The sequence below is a fragment of the Falco cherrug genome, chromosome 3 (genome assembly GCF_023634085.1).
Source record: "Falco cherrug isolate bFalChe1 chromosome 3, bFalChe1.pri, whole genome shotgun sequence".
NCBI classification, from domain to species: domain Eukaryota; kingdom Metazoa; phylum Chordata; class Aves; order Falconiformes; family Falconidae; genus Falco; species Falco cherrug.
In genome coordinates, this window is record NC_073699.1 from 52,465,271 (window position 1) to 52,480,888 (window position 15,618).

Consider the following 15,618-nt stretch of genomic DNA (forward strand, 5'->3'; position numbering starts at 1 on the left):
AAAGGGAGGAGCATCCCTCAGTCAGTGACCAATTCAGTAATTGATTTAATTAATTTGAAACTGTCACTTGTTAAACTGATAATCAAGGAGCCAATTACCTGTTAACAGTACTAAATACAAATCAGCAGTAACCAAAGTGCTTCTCTGTTAAACAAAGAAATCTGAATTTCTTTCTGATATCTCAGCTTTTAAAATTAGTTGTAAATATGGCTATTTTCTTTAAAAAAAGCAAAGACCCAATATTAGTATGCCATTTTCTAGTTCAGAATAATAAAATTGCGTATTTATTTCTGAAACTGCATTTAGAATTTTAACCTTTTTAGTGTGTTATGGCCTGTAAGACATAAGTCTCAGGGCATGATAGAAAGTTTATTAAGGATAAATCATGCTCACCCTCTTCATTTACAGAGCTGAAATCCTCAAGCAGTCCTAGGTTTTTAAATTAGAACATTTCCATTCCTGTGTTGCAAGTCGGGTTGGTGCACACATTTAAAAGTCTTATTCTAGGAATATTATGCATTTTATTGTGTGTGCATTTATATTTGTAGAAGGTAATTTAAAAGTGGTCCATACCAAAACATAGCTTTATTTTTTATTGCTGCCATTAATTATAGAGCATTTTGTAAACCAAAAAAGTGTTCCTTAAATAAAAGCATTTTAATTAAGTTTTTTTAAATTATGTATTTGCATTATACTAGATTTATTTTTACAGGTTTACAAAACAAAGCAATTTAGAAAAATATGTTCAGAATGTGTGCCCAGTCCTGTATACTTCATGACATGACAGTGTTGGATGTGTACAGCGAGCAAGCCACTGATGTAGGATGGCTTGTCAATGGCTCTCTGAGTACTTAATTGAATTAGATCATTACCCATTTATACAATACTTTATTCACTTTTAAAATTATGTTCTGAGGGCACTGAATAGTTGTTTTTTACTGTATTAATGATGGAGAGTCAACAATATGATTAATCATGTTGTTTCAAGCATGAGTATTGCTAAGCCCATCCTTTAAAGATAATGTGTCTGATACTTATTTTTTTTTCATTCCATGTATATATAAATGTGTTTGTTTCTTTTCCATGCAAGTTGTTTAGAAGAGCATGAGAGCAGATGGTATATTAAGGTACTAATACATTAAGGTCCATCTCATCCCGTATCTCCAATTTCAATCTGTATGTGTTCCTGGCTGCTAACTCCCTGGTTTTGTTTCCAGCTGCTTCTTCCCACTGTCTGTGATAAGCATAGGCTTGTAGAGCCCTAGGCAGGTGTTTGCACCATTAGCAAAACCATATAAGTTGCCAGCAAAAAGGTGCTTTAGAGAGCAAGAAGTAAGGCCAAATTCTGCTGCCAATTGGTCCATTGAAGGATGAATTGTTCTACTAGATAATCTTTTGGCACCCAGGCTGTTCAGAATTAAAGGACTGAGTAGTAGCACAGGTTGCAATTTCCAGTGCTGACAAACACAGTATACACAAGCCCATAAGCATGTGAAGACACAGATTAATCATACATTTCAGCTGTAAAATCTTAGGGGTAGCAGCAACACATCCAGAGTTTTCAGGTGTAACTTTCAGGTTGATGATTTAATCCTTTATTGAACAGTATTTCTAAATACAGTATGACACACAATGAATGAGCAAAGGGATTGAGCACCCGAACAAAATGAAGAGAGGATCTTTCTTTTTGGAGTCAGCTTTTCCAGTATAATCTCTACTGCCAGCAGTGAATACATCAGATGTATTTACATCGTATCTGTGCAAGAGGGTGTTTATGGATATGACATATGCTGCTCTGCACCCTTAAAACCTGAGAAGTAGATTCTCTCTCAGTACCATGTGCATCTCTGTTGATTTCAGAAATATGCAATACTGCAATAACGAGTATGGTACAAGAATCTAAATAGATACATAGACATATGGACAGGCAGATGGATTAAGGCAGACTTTGTCACTTTGTCCCTAAAAATCCTTTGTGATACTTATCTTTTGTGTACACAGTGACACTAAGGTGTCAGCCCAGATAATTTCCCTTAACTTAGTAATATTTTATGGATTTACATAAAGTTTTTACTTGAAAACATGGAGGAGTGTGTGTGCACATTTTGCAGAAATGTACTGGTGCTAGTAATATAAACAATTTTCATTCTATTTTGAAAACATTTTGAAGGTATAAATTATGTTTGAACTGGACAGAGATGATGATGTGGCATGTGACTGAAAATATATATTTTTTAATAGATGATTCAGCCGCAGAGAGTTTTAATGGCAATGAGACCGTGGGACACAGTTCCAATGCTTCAGGGGGAACACACTGCAGGGAGATGGCAGAAACCAACAGTAATGGCAAAACAAATCTGGAGCAGGATGAGCAGCCTCTGAACCTGAGTGACAGTCCCCTCTCTGCTCAGCTGACTTCAGAATACAGACTAGATGATCACAGCAGTAATGGAAAGAACAAATACAAGACTCTCCTAATATCTGATCTCAAGATGGAACGGGAGGCAAGAGAAAATGGAAGCAAGGTAAGATGCTTCCACATGCTCCAGATATGAAGTGTGTAGCTTAGAAAAGGAAAAGATTTATGAGGCCAAACCGAAGGTTATTCCCCTTAATGCAATGTGCCTAATGTTTGTCACATCATTACTCAAATGCTATACATAGATTTGTATGCTCTGTTATACATATACGATGCATACGTACATTAAGTGTATGTGGATGTACATGGGTGAATACATATATATAGGCGTATATATTGTGCTGACACACTGAAAAAAAACAGTGCAGTTCTCCATCAGGCATGAATTTTATCAGCCCATTTATTGAGAACTGTCTACGTTACCCATTTGAAAAAAAATAAGTATATTTAAATATGTATATAATGTGATACATATATATGTATACATACTGAGATACATATATCTATGTATATTTATAGATGACCATCTCGTTACATGTATTACATATCTGTAGAATGAATCTGTATGAATGCCAAGTGTGTATGCCCAAGCCGATTACTACATGTGAATTCTCAGCATCTGAAAGGAGCTGGTTTGCTTCCTTCCTGATTGTTTGTGTTATGCAGGCACCTAACCTGAATTAAAAATGACAAGTTTGCTTTAAGAAGCTGTAAATCTGTAATCCCCTGAGGGCTTTTCTCTGTGGTTTCCATCATGTGGGTAAGGAGAAGCAAGGGTGGCTATATTGTATATGAAGATGGATCCTATAGATCAGGTATACTAACTTTCTAGGAGGGTGTTGAGGGAATACTGTAGGGAGGGTGAAGAAATGTCCTTTATCATAGAATTTAGCCATTTATCTTATTGGTGACAAGTTCCTGGTTTTTATCTGATAACTCCCAACCGGACTGCCACTTTTACAGCAGCAATAATAGGATGTGAGTACTGGATCCAAGTACTATTAATGCTAGTCACCAGCTTTCAGTAGCCCACCACAAAATTACCTGACAACATAGATATGTTTTGAATGGCCACATTTTTTGCACAGCTTTGCAATAGGAGTGATAGGGAAAATCGCTTTTTCTAGGTATATCCAGAAAGGGATTGTACATGACTGATGTCTAGAGAACAGCATTTATTGATGTTAAAGTTTTAACTCCCGTCTTCATTGCCTGTGGAGTAAAAAAAACCAACAAAAACCCCTTGAAATTTATTTTAACTCATGTATCTGGTTTTGGTGGGTAGAAGAAAGCTCTCAAGACCAAATGGGAGATCGCTAGTCTTTTTTGGCCGTTCCAGTTTAGCAAGTCATGTATCCCAAAACCTTCTCCATAAAATCTTTATGAAAAACTGTTTATCTGCATTGAATATTTTTGTTTTGACAAACTTTCGTTTCATTGAAAATGTTCTGAAGATCTCTAGTCTCTGAGTGCACGCATATTGCAGTGCTGGATTCACTCAGTACTTTGTTGCACAGTGAGTCGCAAACTCTCTAATACGAAATGGTATCTTCATTTGCTTCAGGGCACATTGTTCCAGTGAACCTTTTATAAGCCAGTCACCCAAATATTGATAGACACACAGGCTCTTTTGCCTAAGGTACACTTCAGTTACTGCCATTACTCTTGCAAATCAGGAATAAGCTTGGTGAAGAAATGGAACAGTTTTACTGTGGAACTCATTTATAGCTAGGACAAGAACATTAGTCTGGTGTTACATTTCTAATTTTAACCAGTTCCAACTCAGATGCAAAAAAAAAAAAAAAAGTATCAAAAAGTGTTAAAAATCTGTTTGTAATGAACTGAGATGACAGTCAAAGCCATCTTATTGTTATTCTACAAATTTTAAGAGGCCTGAATCATCCCCCACATCGATACATTCTTTCATCACTCACTGTCATCCTACCCACTCTATACTGCAAACAATATGCAGATTTGTCTCCCTTTTTTGTACTAGTGAAACTCATTTTGATGTTTACAGTTCATTTAAGTATATGATTTATTAGGTATACAGTAAAGATTATTAAATATGGAGTGCAGATTTCAGGAAGAACACACTACTGAGACAAAAAATTGTCACAAGGTTTTTAAGCTGAGTGTAGAGTAAAATAACGTTTTTGTGGCCAATTTCATATTTTACAGATTAATTCTACTCTTACTTTTTACATTTAAAAAAAGTTACAGAGTATTTTTAGAAGGAACAAAAAACATCAGTGTATTAGAATAGAATGGGACTGTACAGCATCTCAGTGTTTCATATGCATATATATACACTCATATAAATCATTACTACTGCTTTACCTTAAGTGGTATCTTACATGCTAAAGAGTCAGATAATGTTTTACAAGCCCTAAACCTGATCAAGGAGATCCTCTTGCCTTCCCATGGTGATTCAGGTTACTGGGCCCTTCCAGAAGAGTGTTCTGGCCGTTACTGAGCCGATTAATTTTGAACAATGCAGAAGATCAAACTCCTAGTTGTGTGCAGTACTCACCCTTGCCCACGTGCATACCGTATCACAAGGAACTAGCCAGGACTCCAATTCTCTGCCATAAAGGAAACAAAATAAAGGACAAGTAAGGTTAATAGAGTACTATAGTTTACTAGGAACCACATCTCACATATCCTTTTTACTCAGAATACAACAAGTGTATGGGTTGTTTTTTGAAGTCATCTAGGAATTCTCCCAGTGCTTTCGCAGCATCTAACCACCAAGCCATTCACAGTTATACAGTTATCAGGCATGATTAGACCTGAATAATGGCAATATTGGTAGTGATGGGTAAGCAAATGTGTTCAGTGTAACCTCTAATCATGTTTCATGAGAAAAATAATCTGCAGCATTCACCAAATATCAAATTGATATGCCATTTCTTATAATGTAGTATTCTTACAGTACCTTTATGTGGCAAAGAATTGAGAAAAGTTATGCAAGAAGCTAGCGAAGAAAATACCTGGTTTCTAAATGCAGGGGAAATATATTTTAATTATTGGGCTAACATTGCAGGAAGTAATACATCATACTTCCTCCAGCTTCTACCACAGCCCGTTCAGCCTGCAGATGATGTTACTTGCTCGAGATGGCAAGGACTCTGTGAAATCCAGAGTCAGAGGGCTGGAGCCGGGAAGATCTGTTGGCTGACATATTCCCTATCTGCTGCGTCTGAATCTCCTTTTTGGATACTGCATCATGTATGTTTTATTAAATTTGCAGCCACAGTTTATCTGGTCAACTTGTATCTGTTCTGACCTGTCACTAGGTCTAAAGATAACATATCAGAGCTGAATCTAGCCACAAAAAGACAAAAGACTACTTTTTTTTGTTGAAAATTATCAACATATTATACCTCCTGACCAAATCACAATTTTTTTAAGGGAGCTTATTTTTTTCTGGAAACAAGCAGTTTTGTTAAACTATAAGTATTTGCCTGTACAACACTGTTTACAAGAACAATACTTCATTCGCATGTGTAGAGGTGGGCTCCACTGTTTGACAATACAGTTCTGATTGATAGTTTTGTACATACTGCAGAAACATGATCAGAAGAAGCAGTTGAGATAAAAGCTGTAGTTTTCCCATCATATTTTCTTTGCAAATCTGACAGCTAATAGACAAATGTTTTGGTTTTTTAAATGGTTATTTCTTTGTGGAAGTTCAATATTTAGAATATTCATCTTGTCAGTACCTATTTGAAGCAATTATATGCTTATGGTATATGGAAGGCTTGCTAGATGGTGGCTTCAGTCTATGAAAGAGTCTTGGATGTCCAAAGAGGGTTACCTAACATTTCCCTAAAATCAGGTCTCTCTAATGTACACAGAGGAAATCATTAGTGATTTGTAAGAAATGTAGTTTTTTGGGAATAACAAATCAAGTCTTCTTGTCAGAAGAGACTCTGATGTAAGACTGGAGATCAGATAACCCTGTGAACAAATTTTAATTTTCCAACTATTAGGGTATACTATTTAAAGAATACTCTGTTCAGTCACTTCAGAATATGACTTTTAAAACTGATGTTGATAACACTCTTTAAACAGGTGTGATGTTTCAGTGGACAATGTAACTTTCCTCTTTGAATCCTCGGTTTCAGGCAGTGAGTATGTGTGGTAACCTCTGTGTAAAAAGACCACATGCCAAATGGAGTTGCCAAATTGTAACATAACCTTAAAATCTGGTCTAAATTGTGTTACCATTCACTGGAAAAATGTCATGCAATGAAAAATTTGGTATATACATATATGTAAGTATGTATGTATATATGTATATGTGTATGTATATACTTTATATATATGATTTTATTAAGCTGATATTAGGGAGCTCATCCTTCAATAAGATGGAGATGTTCACGGCAGCAGAACTTTCTACAACCATTCAGGGCTAAACTGAAGTCAGTGAAATTTTGGATAGCTGCACAAATATATACATAAATTTACCTTAACAGGTCTGGTTCTTTGTACGACAAAAGAGTTATAAAACTAATGTGTAAATGCTCTGCAAATGCAATTCTATGAATTCAAATAGTTAAGTGCACATATAGATTATTTTAGATTATTATATACTTACGTGTGAGACTGCTAGGTTTCTGTATGACCACAGTGAAGTCTCTGTAGCACTGAGATTTTTGATTTGTGATTCTTGTGTTATTGCTTTTTCCTAGACCATATATTTTATTTTTAAAATCTCATTATATGGCTTTATCTCTTTATCTTTTCTACATCATTTCATGAAATACAGCAAGCCCACTCCTTTGAAATGATGTCTCTTCTGCATTTGCATAACAAGGTTATTGTGATACAGTATGGGAAAACAGGTTTTGAGCTAACCAGCTGTACTTATATCATGCCATGTATCTTACCTGGATCAATAAATAGTTCATTATGTCTCTATTGCAAAGGATGTTCCTAATATGCAAAACTTCTGTTTGGGATTTCCCAGACAGAAACACATACTACTGATCATGAACGCCTGGGAGATATATTAAAGTAAGGTAATAAGGAGGACACATACCATGTGTCCATTTTGTCCAGATATCTACTAAGTGCAGGCAGTTGATTAATGTCTTTTTTCTTTTTACCAGACAAAATTTCTGATAGAAAAGCTGGACACCTCCAGGCCCTCTGTATGTATGGTAGGCTAAGTTAATATGCGTTATGTTTAGCCGAGTGTCTAATTGGCTTCATGGAGAAATGCACAAGATAATTAATATTTCTCTAAGTCTGAAAAGAAAAGCAAAGTTTTAAAGAAGAGAACAGTAAATAATTATTGCTGCATACAATGACCTTTAATTATACTACTGCATTCTAATGTTCATGTCATTATAGTTACAGTGGTTCACAGCAAGGCCGAGCTGTCATGTAGTTTCTAAAAGGAAGATCTTTCTGTCACTCCTTTAATGTTGGACGTTTAAAGTGTTTCTCAAGCTTTTTTCTTCAGCCTGATGTAAAGACCAGTCTTACCATCATGGGCCAGTGCCAGGGGCCATGTATTCCCAACTATTGCAACTTCAAACTGGTGCTGTAATGGATGCATTTACACTACAGCAGGTTAGGCTGGAAGGTTGTCCACTTATAAGACAGGTCCTGCTCTAAGAAGGTATTTAAAGACGGTAACATTGCATGGGATCTGAAAGGGGATGTGAGATCCTGGGTGAAGAGTCATTTAACATTCTGCATGATGCCCTAGTTAAAACTTTGGTCATCTTCAGTGGTTAGTCCAGCTGTAGAATCTCGTAACATCTCCTTTGCCAAAGCTCATCATTACAGAAGGAAGCCAGGCACAACTGTCCAATCAACCTGGCCTGAATATACAAATATACTGATTAGTCTGTTGTAACTTGCTGATGCATCGTCAATCCAGCTGTTTTCCGAAAGTACACATGAATTTAGCCACAGACAGACATGAACTCTGAGGAGTAAGGTAGAGTTTCAATATGTTCCTTTCTCTCTCTCTCATTTTTAAAGATATGATTGTATCTTAGGAAAATATGAAAGGTCATTCCTAATATCCAGGGAACATCATCACATCTGACACCGTGTCTCTGCGGCGCGTGAAGTCACTGTCTAGTTCCCCTTTGCCTATATTTTTAGTGCAAGTTCGCTTGGAGAAATGGTCAGTATATGAGGGAGCATATAGCATATAGCATGTAGAAGTGGGGTCCTCAGGAGTTACAGTGAGCTTTTATATAGAGCAGTAGTAGCTTATTGAGCCACTTAGTAAGAAATGTGTTAAAAAAATTCTTAAAGGACTGTGAAATAGGAGTGCATCTACTTGAAGCAAGAGGTAAAATACAGATTGTGGGAATTTGGCACGTTGAAGAACAGTGTTGGAGACATTCTTTTCTTTTTTTTCACTTCATAATGAAAACATTTATCATTTCTTTTTTTCTTTCATCATCGTTCATTATTTATATTCAAATGGCACAGACAGGTTTCAGCTGAATTGGAGCACATTGTCATATGGTTCTTACATGATATGATTACCTTAGCTCTAAGCAGGAAGGAAGGCTAAAAAGGGTAAGATAGAAGTGTGTCCTCCTCTTTTGAGGATACTAGTAAACTCTGCATACCGGGTTTTTTTTGGTTCAAAGAAAATGCCTTTTTGCCATTCTAGTTTATGGTGCCAAGTGCCCAAGTTACTGATAATGAAACTGAATTAGGAGCTAGTTAAGCCTTTCAGAAAGGAGTTTTTGACTCCAACTCATCCTCTCTGCAGAACTTCTCACTCATCTCTCTTACTTCAAGTTGGATCTTGCTACCTACGTATGGCATAAAAGGAAACTGGATTTTTGTTTTGTTTTGTTTTAATTGTTATATTTTATTTCATTTCCATAGCAGGACAGAAAGTGTCAAAGCAATGCCGTATTTTACGGACTGCTGTTTTGTTAATGAAAATATCTTAAGTGTCTGCAGTCCAGATGTTTGACAGCCTTATTTTATGTCTTAATTGTTAAGACTAGGAAGAGGCTTAGCGTGAAATTCTGTTTGCTACTGTAATGAATAACATATGAGGAGGGAAGCAAAGTGTGGTGAAAAGTATAGGCAGGACATTACAAAAGTTAGTGGTGTACTAGCGTTTGAGTAAACACCAACGTAAGAATGGGGCAGAATGCAAAGATAGTGCATGACATACACCCTGTGGAGCAGCAAGACATCAGCACAGACTAAAGCCTGCAGCTCCACAGGTATCCCAGCTTGCTTCCACCATTCCAACCACAACACCAAGGAGAAGATGGTGACTTCTTACAGCTGTGCCTTAATTGTTATCCTATAGATTCCAGCATTGCTGCTTTTCACTAAGTCCTTGGAAACAGTTTGTACTGAGATTCAAAAGTGAAAATGATAGAAGTGAACTGAAGTTGAAATCCACCCCCGCTGCCATCATGGTGGGTAATACAAGGCTACAACATCTTTTGGCTTGCACCTCACTTTGTTGGTGTGTGAAGGCAGGCTCAAATGTTCTGTTGAAGTATGCACCTTTTTCTTTCTCTGCTGTACTCAGGTTTGTGCAAAGGTAGTAGACATGCCAGTGTTTTTCACACCTCCTTGGGAGATAGATACACTACAATAGAGGGAGATAGGCCCCTTCTCTTCTCCTATGCATGGAAAATATTAACGAAAGGACAGAAAACAGTGTATGCAAGGAGTTTTGTCATCTCATTTTTCCCTACCCACTCACCTACACAAGTAAGACAAACTAGCCTGTTTTCTTTTTCCCTATTAACGCCTACTTCATACACAGGGGTTTTATAGGTTGGTGTCATTGTAAAGACTAAGTCCGTTATATTTTCCTCTACCATTTTTATCAATCACCTTGGCTTTACTTTCCCCCACTTTTAGAAAGGGAGAAAGCTGAGAAAATCACAATTTTACAGCTTCAAAAGTCAGTTTATTTGTTGTTTGGAGAAAGAAGTATAGTTCTATGAAGAAAAAAAGGTCTGTCTTCTTTTTTGCTGCTCTTTGATAGGGGAATTGTTATACACCACTGAGTACCTTTTTGGTACCAAAAAAATTATGTTATTTTAATAATGGTTTAATAAGCCTTTTCCTTGAAAAAGAAGTTGAATTTATAAAGCACTGGTTTTGTCCAGACTTGAATCTTCTGATTTTGGGAGTTACCCATAATAAATAGCAAAATAGAATGGTGTTATGAAGAGAGAAAACTACAGGTGCATGAAAAAATCAGTGCAGTGTTTGTCTAAAGATATGAATGCTTTAGCATTCTCTCACAGTCACATTCATCAAAGTCCTTTGTCTATGACAACATCAATTCTATGTTTAATTCTTCCCATTGGAAGTATATTTAGTAGCAGGTTTTCATGTTCAGTGAAAGCTCTTGAAAATGAAATTGGTTTCCTGCAGGGCATGCATTACAATGATGGAAATCCAGGTCAATTAAACTGAAGTTGATGATGCTACCCTAGATTTACATATCTGTAATGGAGAATACAGTCTGGCTCCAAATGCGTATGAAATCCCAGCTAATGTAGAACTGGCATGGAAAAGAATAACTTTTAATGCGACCTTTCATAAATTTTCTCAGAAGTTTTTTTTTTTAAAGGAACAAGTGCACATTGGTCAAGTATCAGACAGTGGTGCTGTTGATTCCAGATTGCATGTGTATTACTCACAGATCCAGCTGTCTATCTTCATTTACACTCACCTTTGGAGTCATTGGTCCCTCAAACTGAAACAGAAGCAGTTGTACCCAGAGGGGATGCAGGACTTTGTCCAACTTGATTTTAGTGGCTGGACATCTGTTCAGACAAGAGAGAAAGCTATCAAGTGCATCTGCGATCAGTGAGGTAAGGTGTACGAAATTACTACTTCCCTCCCTGTTTACAGCCAAGAACTTTTTGTAACTCAACAGCCCAGGAACCCAACTCTGTACCTTTCAGGCAAATTGCTGTTGACTTCAACCAGGGTTTGTTCCTGACAGATACTTGGAAGGCTGGGCCTTGTTACAATGAATATCCTTCAATCCCTAACTCTTGCTTTTGTCTTTTGTTTGTTGTTTTTTTGTCTTAGGAAGGAAATTGAATTTGTGTTGAAGTCCTACCAGGTCAAATGGTTCACTGCAGCTTTTTCTTCTCCTTCTGTTATCACATACGCAGCTCCTCTACCAGCTAGAAAAAAGACTGAGAGCAAATATTGCTCTTAGAAGATTAAATACTATTTGATGGTAAATTGAGCGAGATATAATGGGGCAGCAACAATTGCTACCTACTACATTTATGTTTAGTCTTAATATTATTTACAGCTAATGAACTGTCATTTTTTTATTTTTCAGATGCAGAGGTTGAAGAGCTGATCCTCAACTAACCTGTGATGAACGGCTTGATAATTGGCCACTTTCTACAAATGTTAGACTCCTCCAAAAATATATTGTTATTCAAGAAGTTGATAATCCCAAAATGTTAGCCCTATTTTTTCTTCTGGTATTGAATTATTTTCTATACACCAAGTCACCTGCTGAAGAAAGGGCGGAAAGAAGTCAAAGATTTTTTTTTTCTTTAATGACTTTTATAACAACATATTGCTGAGGCTTTAAAATAAATATAATTTTTATTAGTTGTCTTACAGACATCTCACAAGCTAATCTTGTTTTTTGTTGATTGAATGCCACTCGTCAAATGTCTTGCTGAATACTTGATACACTTTCAAACTGTGCTTTTGTGTGCTCTCCATTTTCCCTCTACAGCAATTGCTGAGAATAATTAGGTACACTAGAACACGGAATGCTTTTTTTGGATACTTACTTATTCACATAACTGGATTTGCAAGGTGATGTGAAAGAACTGAATAGGTCATTTTTTTAATGAATGAAGGAAGAAGTAAAATTCAACTTTTCAACTATTTCACTATTTTTTTCTCTTTCATGTTTCTTTTTGTTGCTAGTCTTTTAACCCTCCTTTTGCTGCTTCAGCTTTTTGTGTTAATTCTCCTCTGTTCTCCTCCATTTGCTTCCAAAGACTCCTAGGAAGACCTATCTGAAATTTTATTTTTAGAAAGAAAATAGACGTAGATAGTAATATCAATTACCAGAAAAGAGGACTGTAAGGAATCACCTGAATTACTGAGTCCAGTCCTCTGGAATTGGCAACCTTAGTAATAGACATTTACTCCAAGAGGATCTGCAACAGTTCAGCTCACTAAACATCACAACATCCATGAAGTTCTGATTAATAACCTTCACCCTTATAGGAAAGAACAATGGTGCAGCTGTAATACGCCACAGGAAAAAAGTGAGGTACTGGAATCATTGCTGATGTCCTAGATCCTGCAACAACAAGGGATTTGCTAGGTGGATTTCCCAGATGCTCTTTAGCAGTATCTTATTGCCCGCAGAATAGGGAGTAAAAAAGAACAACCTCCAATAATCCCTATCAGTCTGCTTGAGGTTTTGTCTGCCATATGTTCCATCAAAACTTCCTGCCTTATATTTCATCTCTTAACAGTGACTGGTTTTGAATACTTCAAAGAAACAATTAAAAAAGCAGCATCCACATTAGTTATGTGGCAAGGTGGTGAGGTAGGTAAGCATTGAAAGCTGTGAAATGTGCATTATGTTTACTAAACGCAGTCAAAAGAAAGCAATCAAGTGATTTTGCAAAATGTAGGATAACAAATAAGCCACTGACTGTTAAAAGTATTACAGAACAGTATTCTTGTGCAATCAGGAAAAGTTCCTGGAAACTGGTATTTGAGAGCTGTGTAAACAGCCAACATTTACTCTTCATGGGGCACTGATGAAAGCGTATGAACATATGAGCAAGTCTGAAAATATGTAGCCAGAGGTAAGGGTCTGTAACTGGTGTAGGTTTTCATTCCACTCAAGTAAGCATGGCATATCATGACACATTTTAATACTGAATGGATTCCATACGCATCTGTAGAGTTTTTACTAAGCTGCTGCAGCTTGACACTCACAGTGTTTCTATGAAGTATTGCAGCTGTTGCTCAGATCTTGGCATGGTACAACTGAGTATTTCCCATATAGATGCTTCTTCTCATCAGCTGCTTTGGTCACAGACTGTCATTCTCAGTGTCCTTTCACAACTATTCAATCTGTGCTTTCTTCATTCTTCTCATCATGATTATGCCATGAGCTACCCCCCAGATCTGATGGGTAATGATAGAAATGATAGATGCTGTTCTCTTCATATACATACATACATATACACACACACTCTCTTTTATATATATAAATATATGTATCTATTTATAGATATATTTATTTTTTTCCCCCACTTCTCTGATGAGAACAGTGGTCATGACCTCAAATTGATGGAATCATACAGGTGAATCTGGAACTTAAGAAGATCTCATCTCTTCTTGTTGAGGTACCTGCAATGACACACACCTAAACTTTGTGTTCAGGTGCTCCGGTAGACAAAAGTGTGTGATTGTCTTTTATGTGCATTGTAGTTAAAATCAGGATGATTTCTTGAATGTTGCTTCTAACTTCATTTTATATTTGGGTAGAGGTCATGAGGTAATTTGTTTCCTCCTCTTGTGTTTCCCATGGCATTTGGGAATTGTCTGACTCCATCAGGAAGATCCCTTGCAGAACTATTCAGAATTTCTGCCCTTTACCTTCTGCCATTGAGCTCCTGGGCTGGATCTCAGGATGGATAAAAGAATCTGCATGCAAAACAGGGAAAGGTGAGTTGATTTTCTTAGGGTTTACCACAAATGGCCCTAGTATGGTCTGTCCTTGGTCCTCAACATTATGCTATAAGCTCTATATCAGCTGTCAAAAAGACACGTGACTATTCTTTGGGCCTTTTTTTACTGAATTAGTGATATATAAGGCTTTTTTGCCCCCTCCCTTCTCAATGCATGTATCTTTGTCTCACTTTGTACAGTTAGTCATATGCTCTTAAAAAATCTTTTGCAGGTAGAACCCCGTGGGACTGGACCTGTATCAAAAACTGTATTGAATGACTAAAATAAAGGTTTTAAAAGTTCCTGTGTCCCCCAGTGTGTTGCTTAGAGGTAATAGGTTTGTTTAGTGGAAATCAGATGAATCTAGGGCACGTGTGCTACCTCATACCCTCTTGGCTCAGCTGGGAGATGGAGGAATGAGATACAGACATCTTTTGGAATATGATTGTTGTGTCAGTTGCATCTTAAAGATGACTGTCTCACAAGGTTGATGCTTCTGTGTGGTTCATTAGGTGCTTTTTAAAATACACCTCTGTACGTAATCATGAAATTAAAGTGTTCACCTTGCCTTCAGGAAAAACATAGTATGCAAGTTTATGTAATACTGAAAAAAAGATATTGGAAGCCATAGTGGATTTGAATAAGTGACAGAACACCAACAAGCTGAAAAACTTGCTACATGAAGAGGGAATTACCTTGTTAGAGATAAAACAATGGTGACTTCATCACAGATTTCACTGGATCTTACCGATTAATAGATTGTGGTTTATTGTAGAAGAGAAAGTTATTGAAAGAGTCAGCACATGGAAGTTGCTTTATTTTTTTAAAGTTAGGTTGGAATTGAGATAAAATATTTTTACAATGATTGTAACCAATTATTTATATGAAAGTAGTTAATTATTACATAAAAAATTATACATAAGGTAGTTACTCTTTTATAAGTATTTGTTCTAATTAATCTGCAAGTTATTTGGCACAATTATGTATATTTAGGAAAACAGTGACGACTGTTCCCTCCTGTTCAAGTTACCAGGTGATGATCTGCAGTGATGGCATTCTCTTCTGTGCTTAACATCTATGAATTTGTAGAAGTGTCTTGAGTGCTTAAAGAGCCAAAAAGGCTTTTAGCCTCTCAGACTGCCAGTTCCCTGGCACAAGCTTTTGAAAAATCTGGACATCTATATTTCATAGTCTTTATTATTTAGCCCTCAATGCATCTGGTTTGGGGTATAAAACCCAGGACAGGATCTTTATTTTTACTGCACTCACTATGCCAATTTAGGATCAAGAGGTAAGTAGTTTTTAAGACTATGTCTAAACTTTGTTGAGATTACTTATCTTCCTTTTTTAAATTATTTTTTTTTAATAAGAAATTAGCAGGGAGCATGCTGCTTTGCTTTTAATCTGTTTCTTCATTTCTATTTTTAGATTTTGGGATTTTTTTCATATTTAATGCTCACATTATAATGAAGTTTACAGTACCAAGAACTTTTATC

General features: G+C 36.5%; 1 protein-coding gene and 1 long non-coding RNA gene across 5 annotated transcripts in view; both read left to right on the forward strand.

The window, feature by feature from the left end:
- The window catches only part of NOL4 (nucleolar protein 4), a 201,388-nt gene that overhangs the window by 113,488 nt on the left and 72,282 nt on the right, over positions 1–15,618 (forward strand). For all 4 annotated transcript variants that reach the window (XM_055705990.1, XM_055705992.1, XM_055705991.1 and 1 more), the window contains exon 6: positions 2,242–2,525. In XM_055705990.1, coding sequence (XP_055561965.1) covers positions 2,242–2,525 — 284 coding nt within the window. The remainder of the gene's footprint in view (positions 1–2,241; positions 2,526–15,618) is intronic.
- Positions 8,264–13,575, forward strand: LOC114015939 (uncharacterized). The gene is made up of 3 exons (XR_003560129.2): positions 8,264–11,259; positions 11,483–11,636; positions 11,745–13,575. It is a non-coding gene; the product is annotated as an uncharacterized LOC114015939 (long non-coding RNA).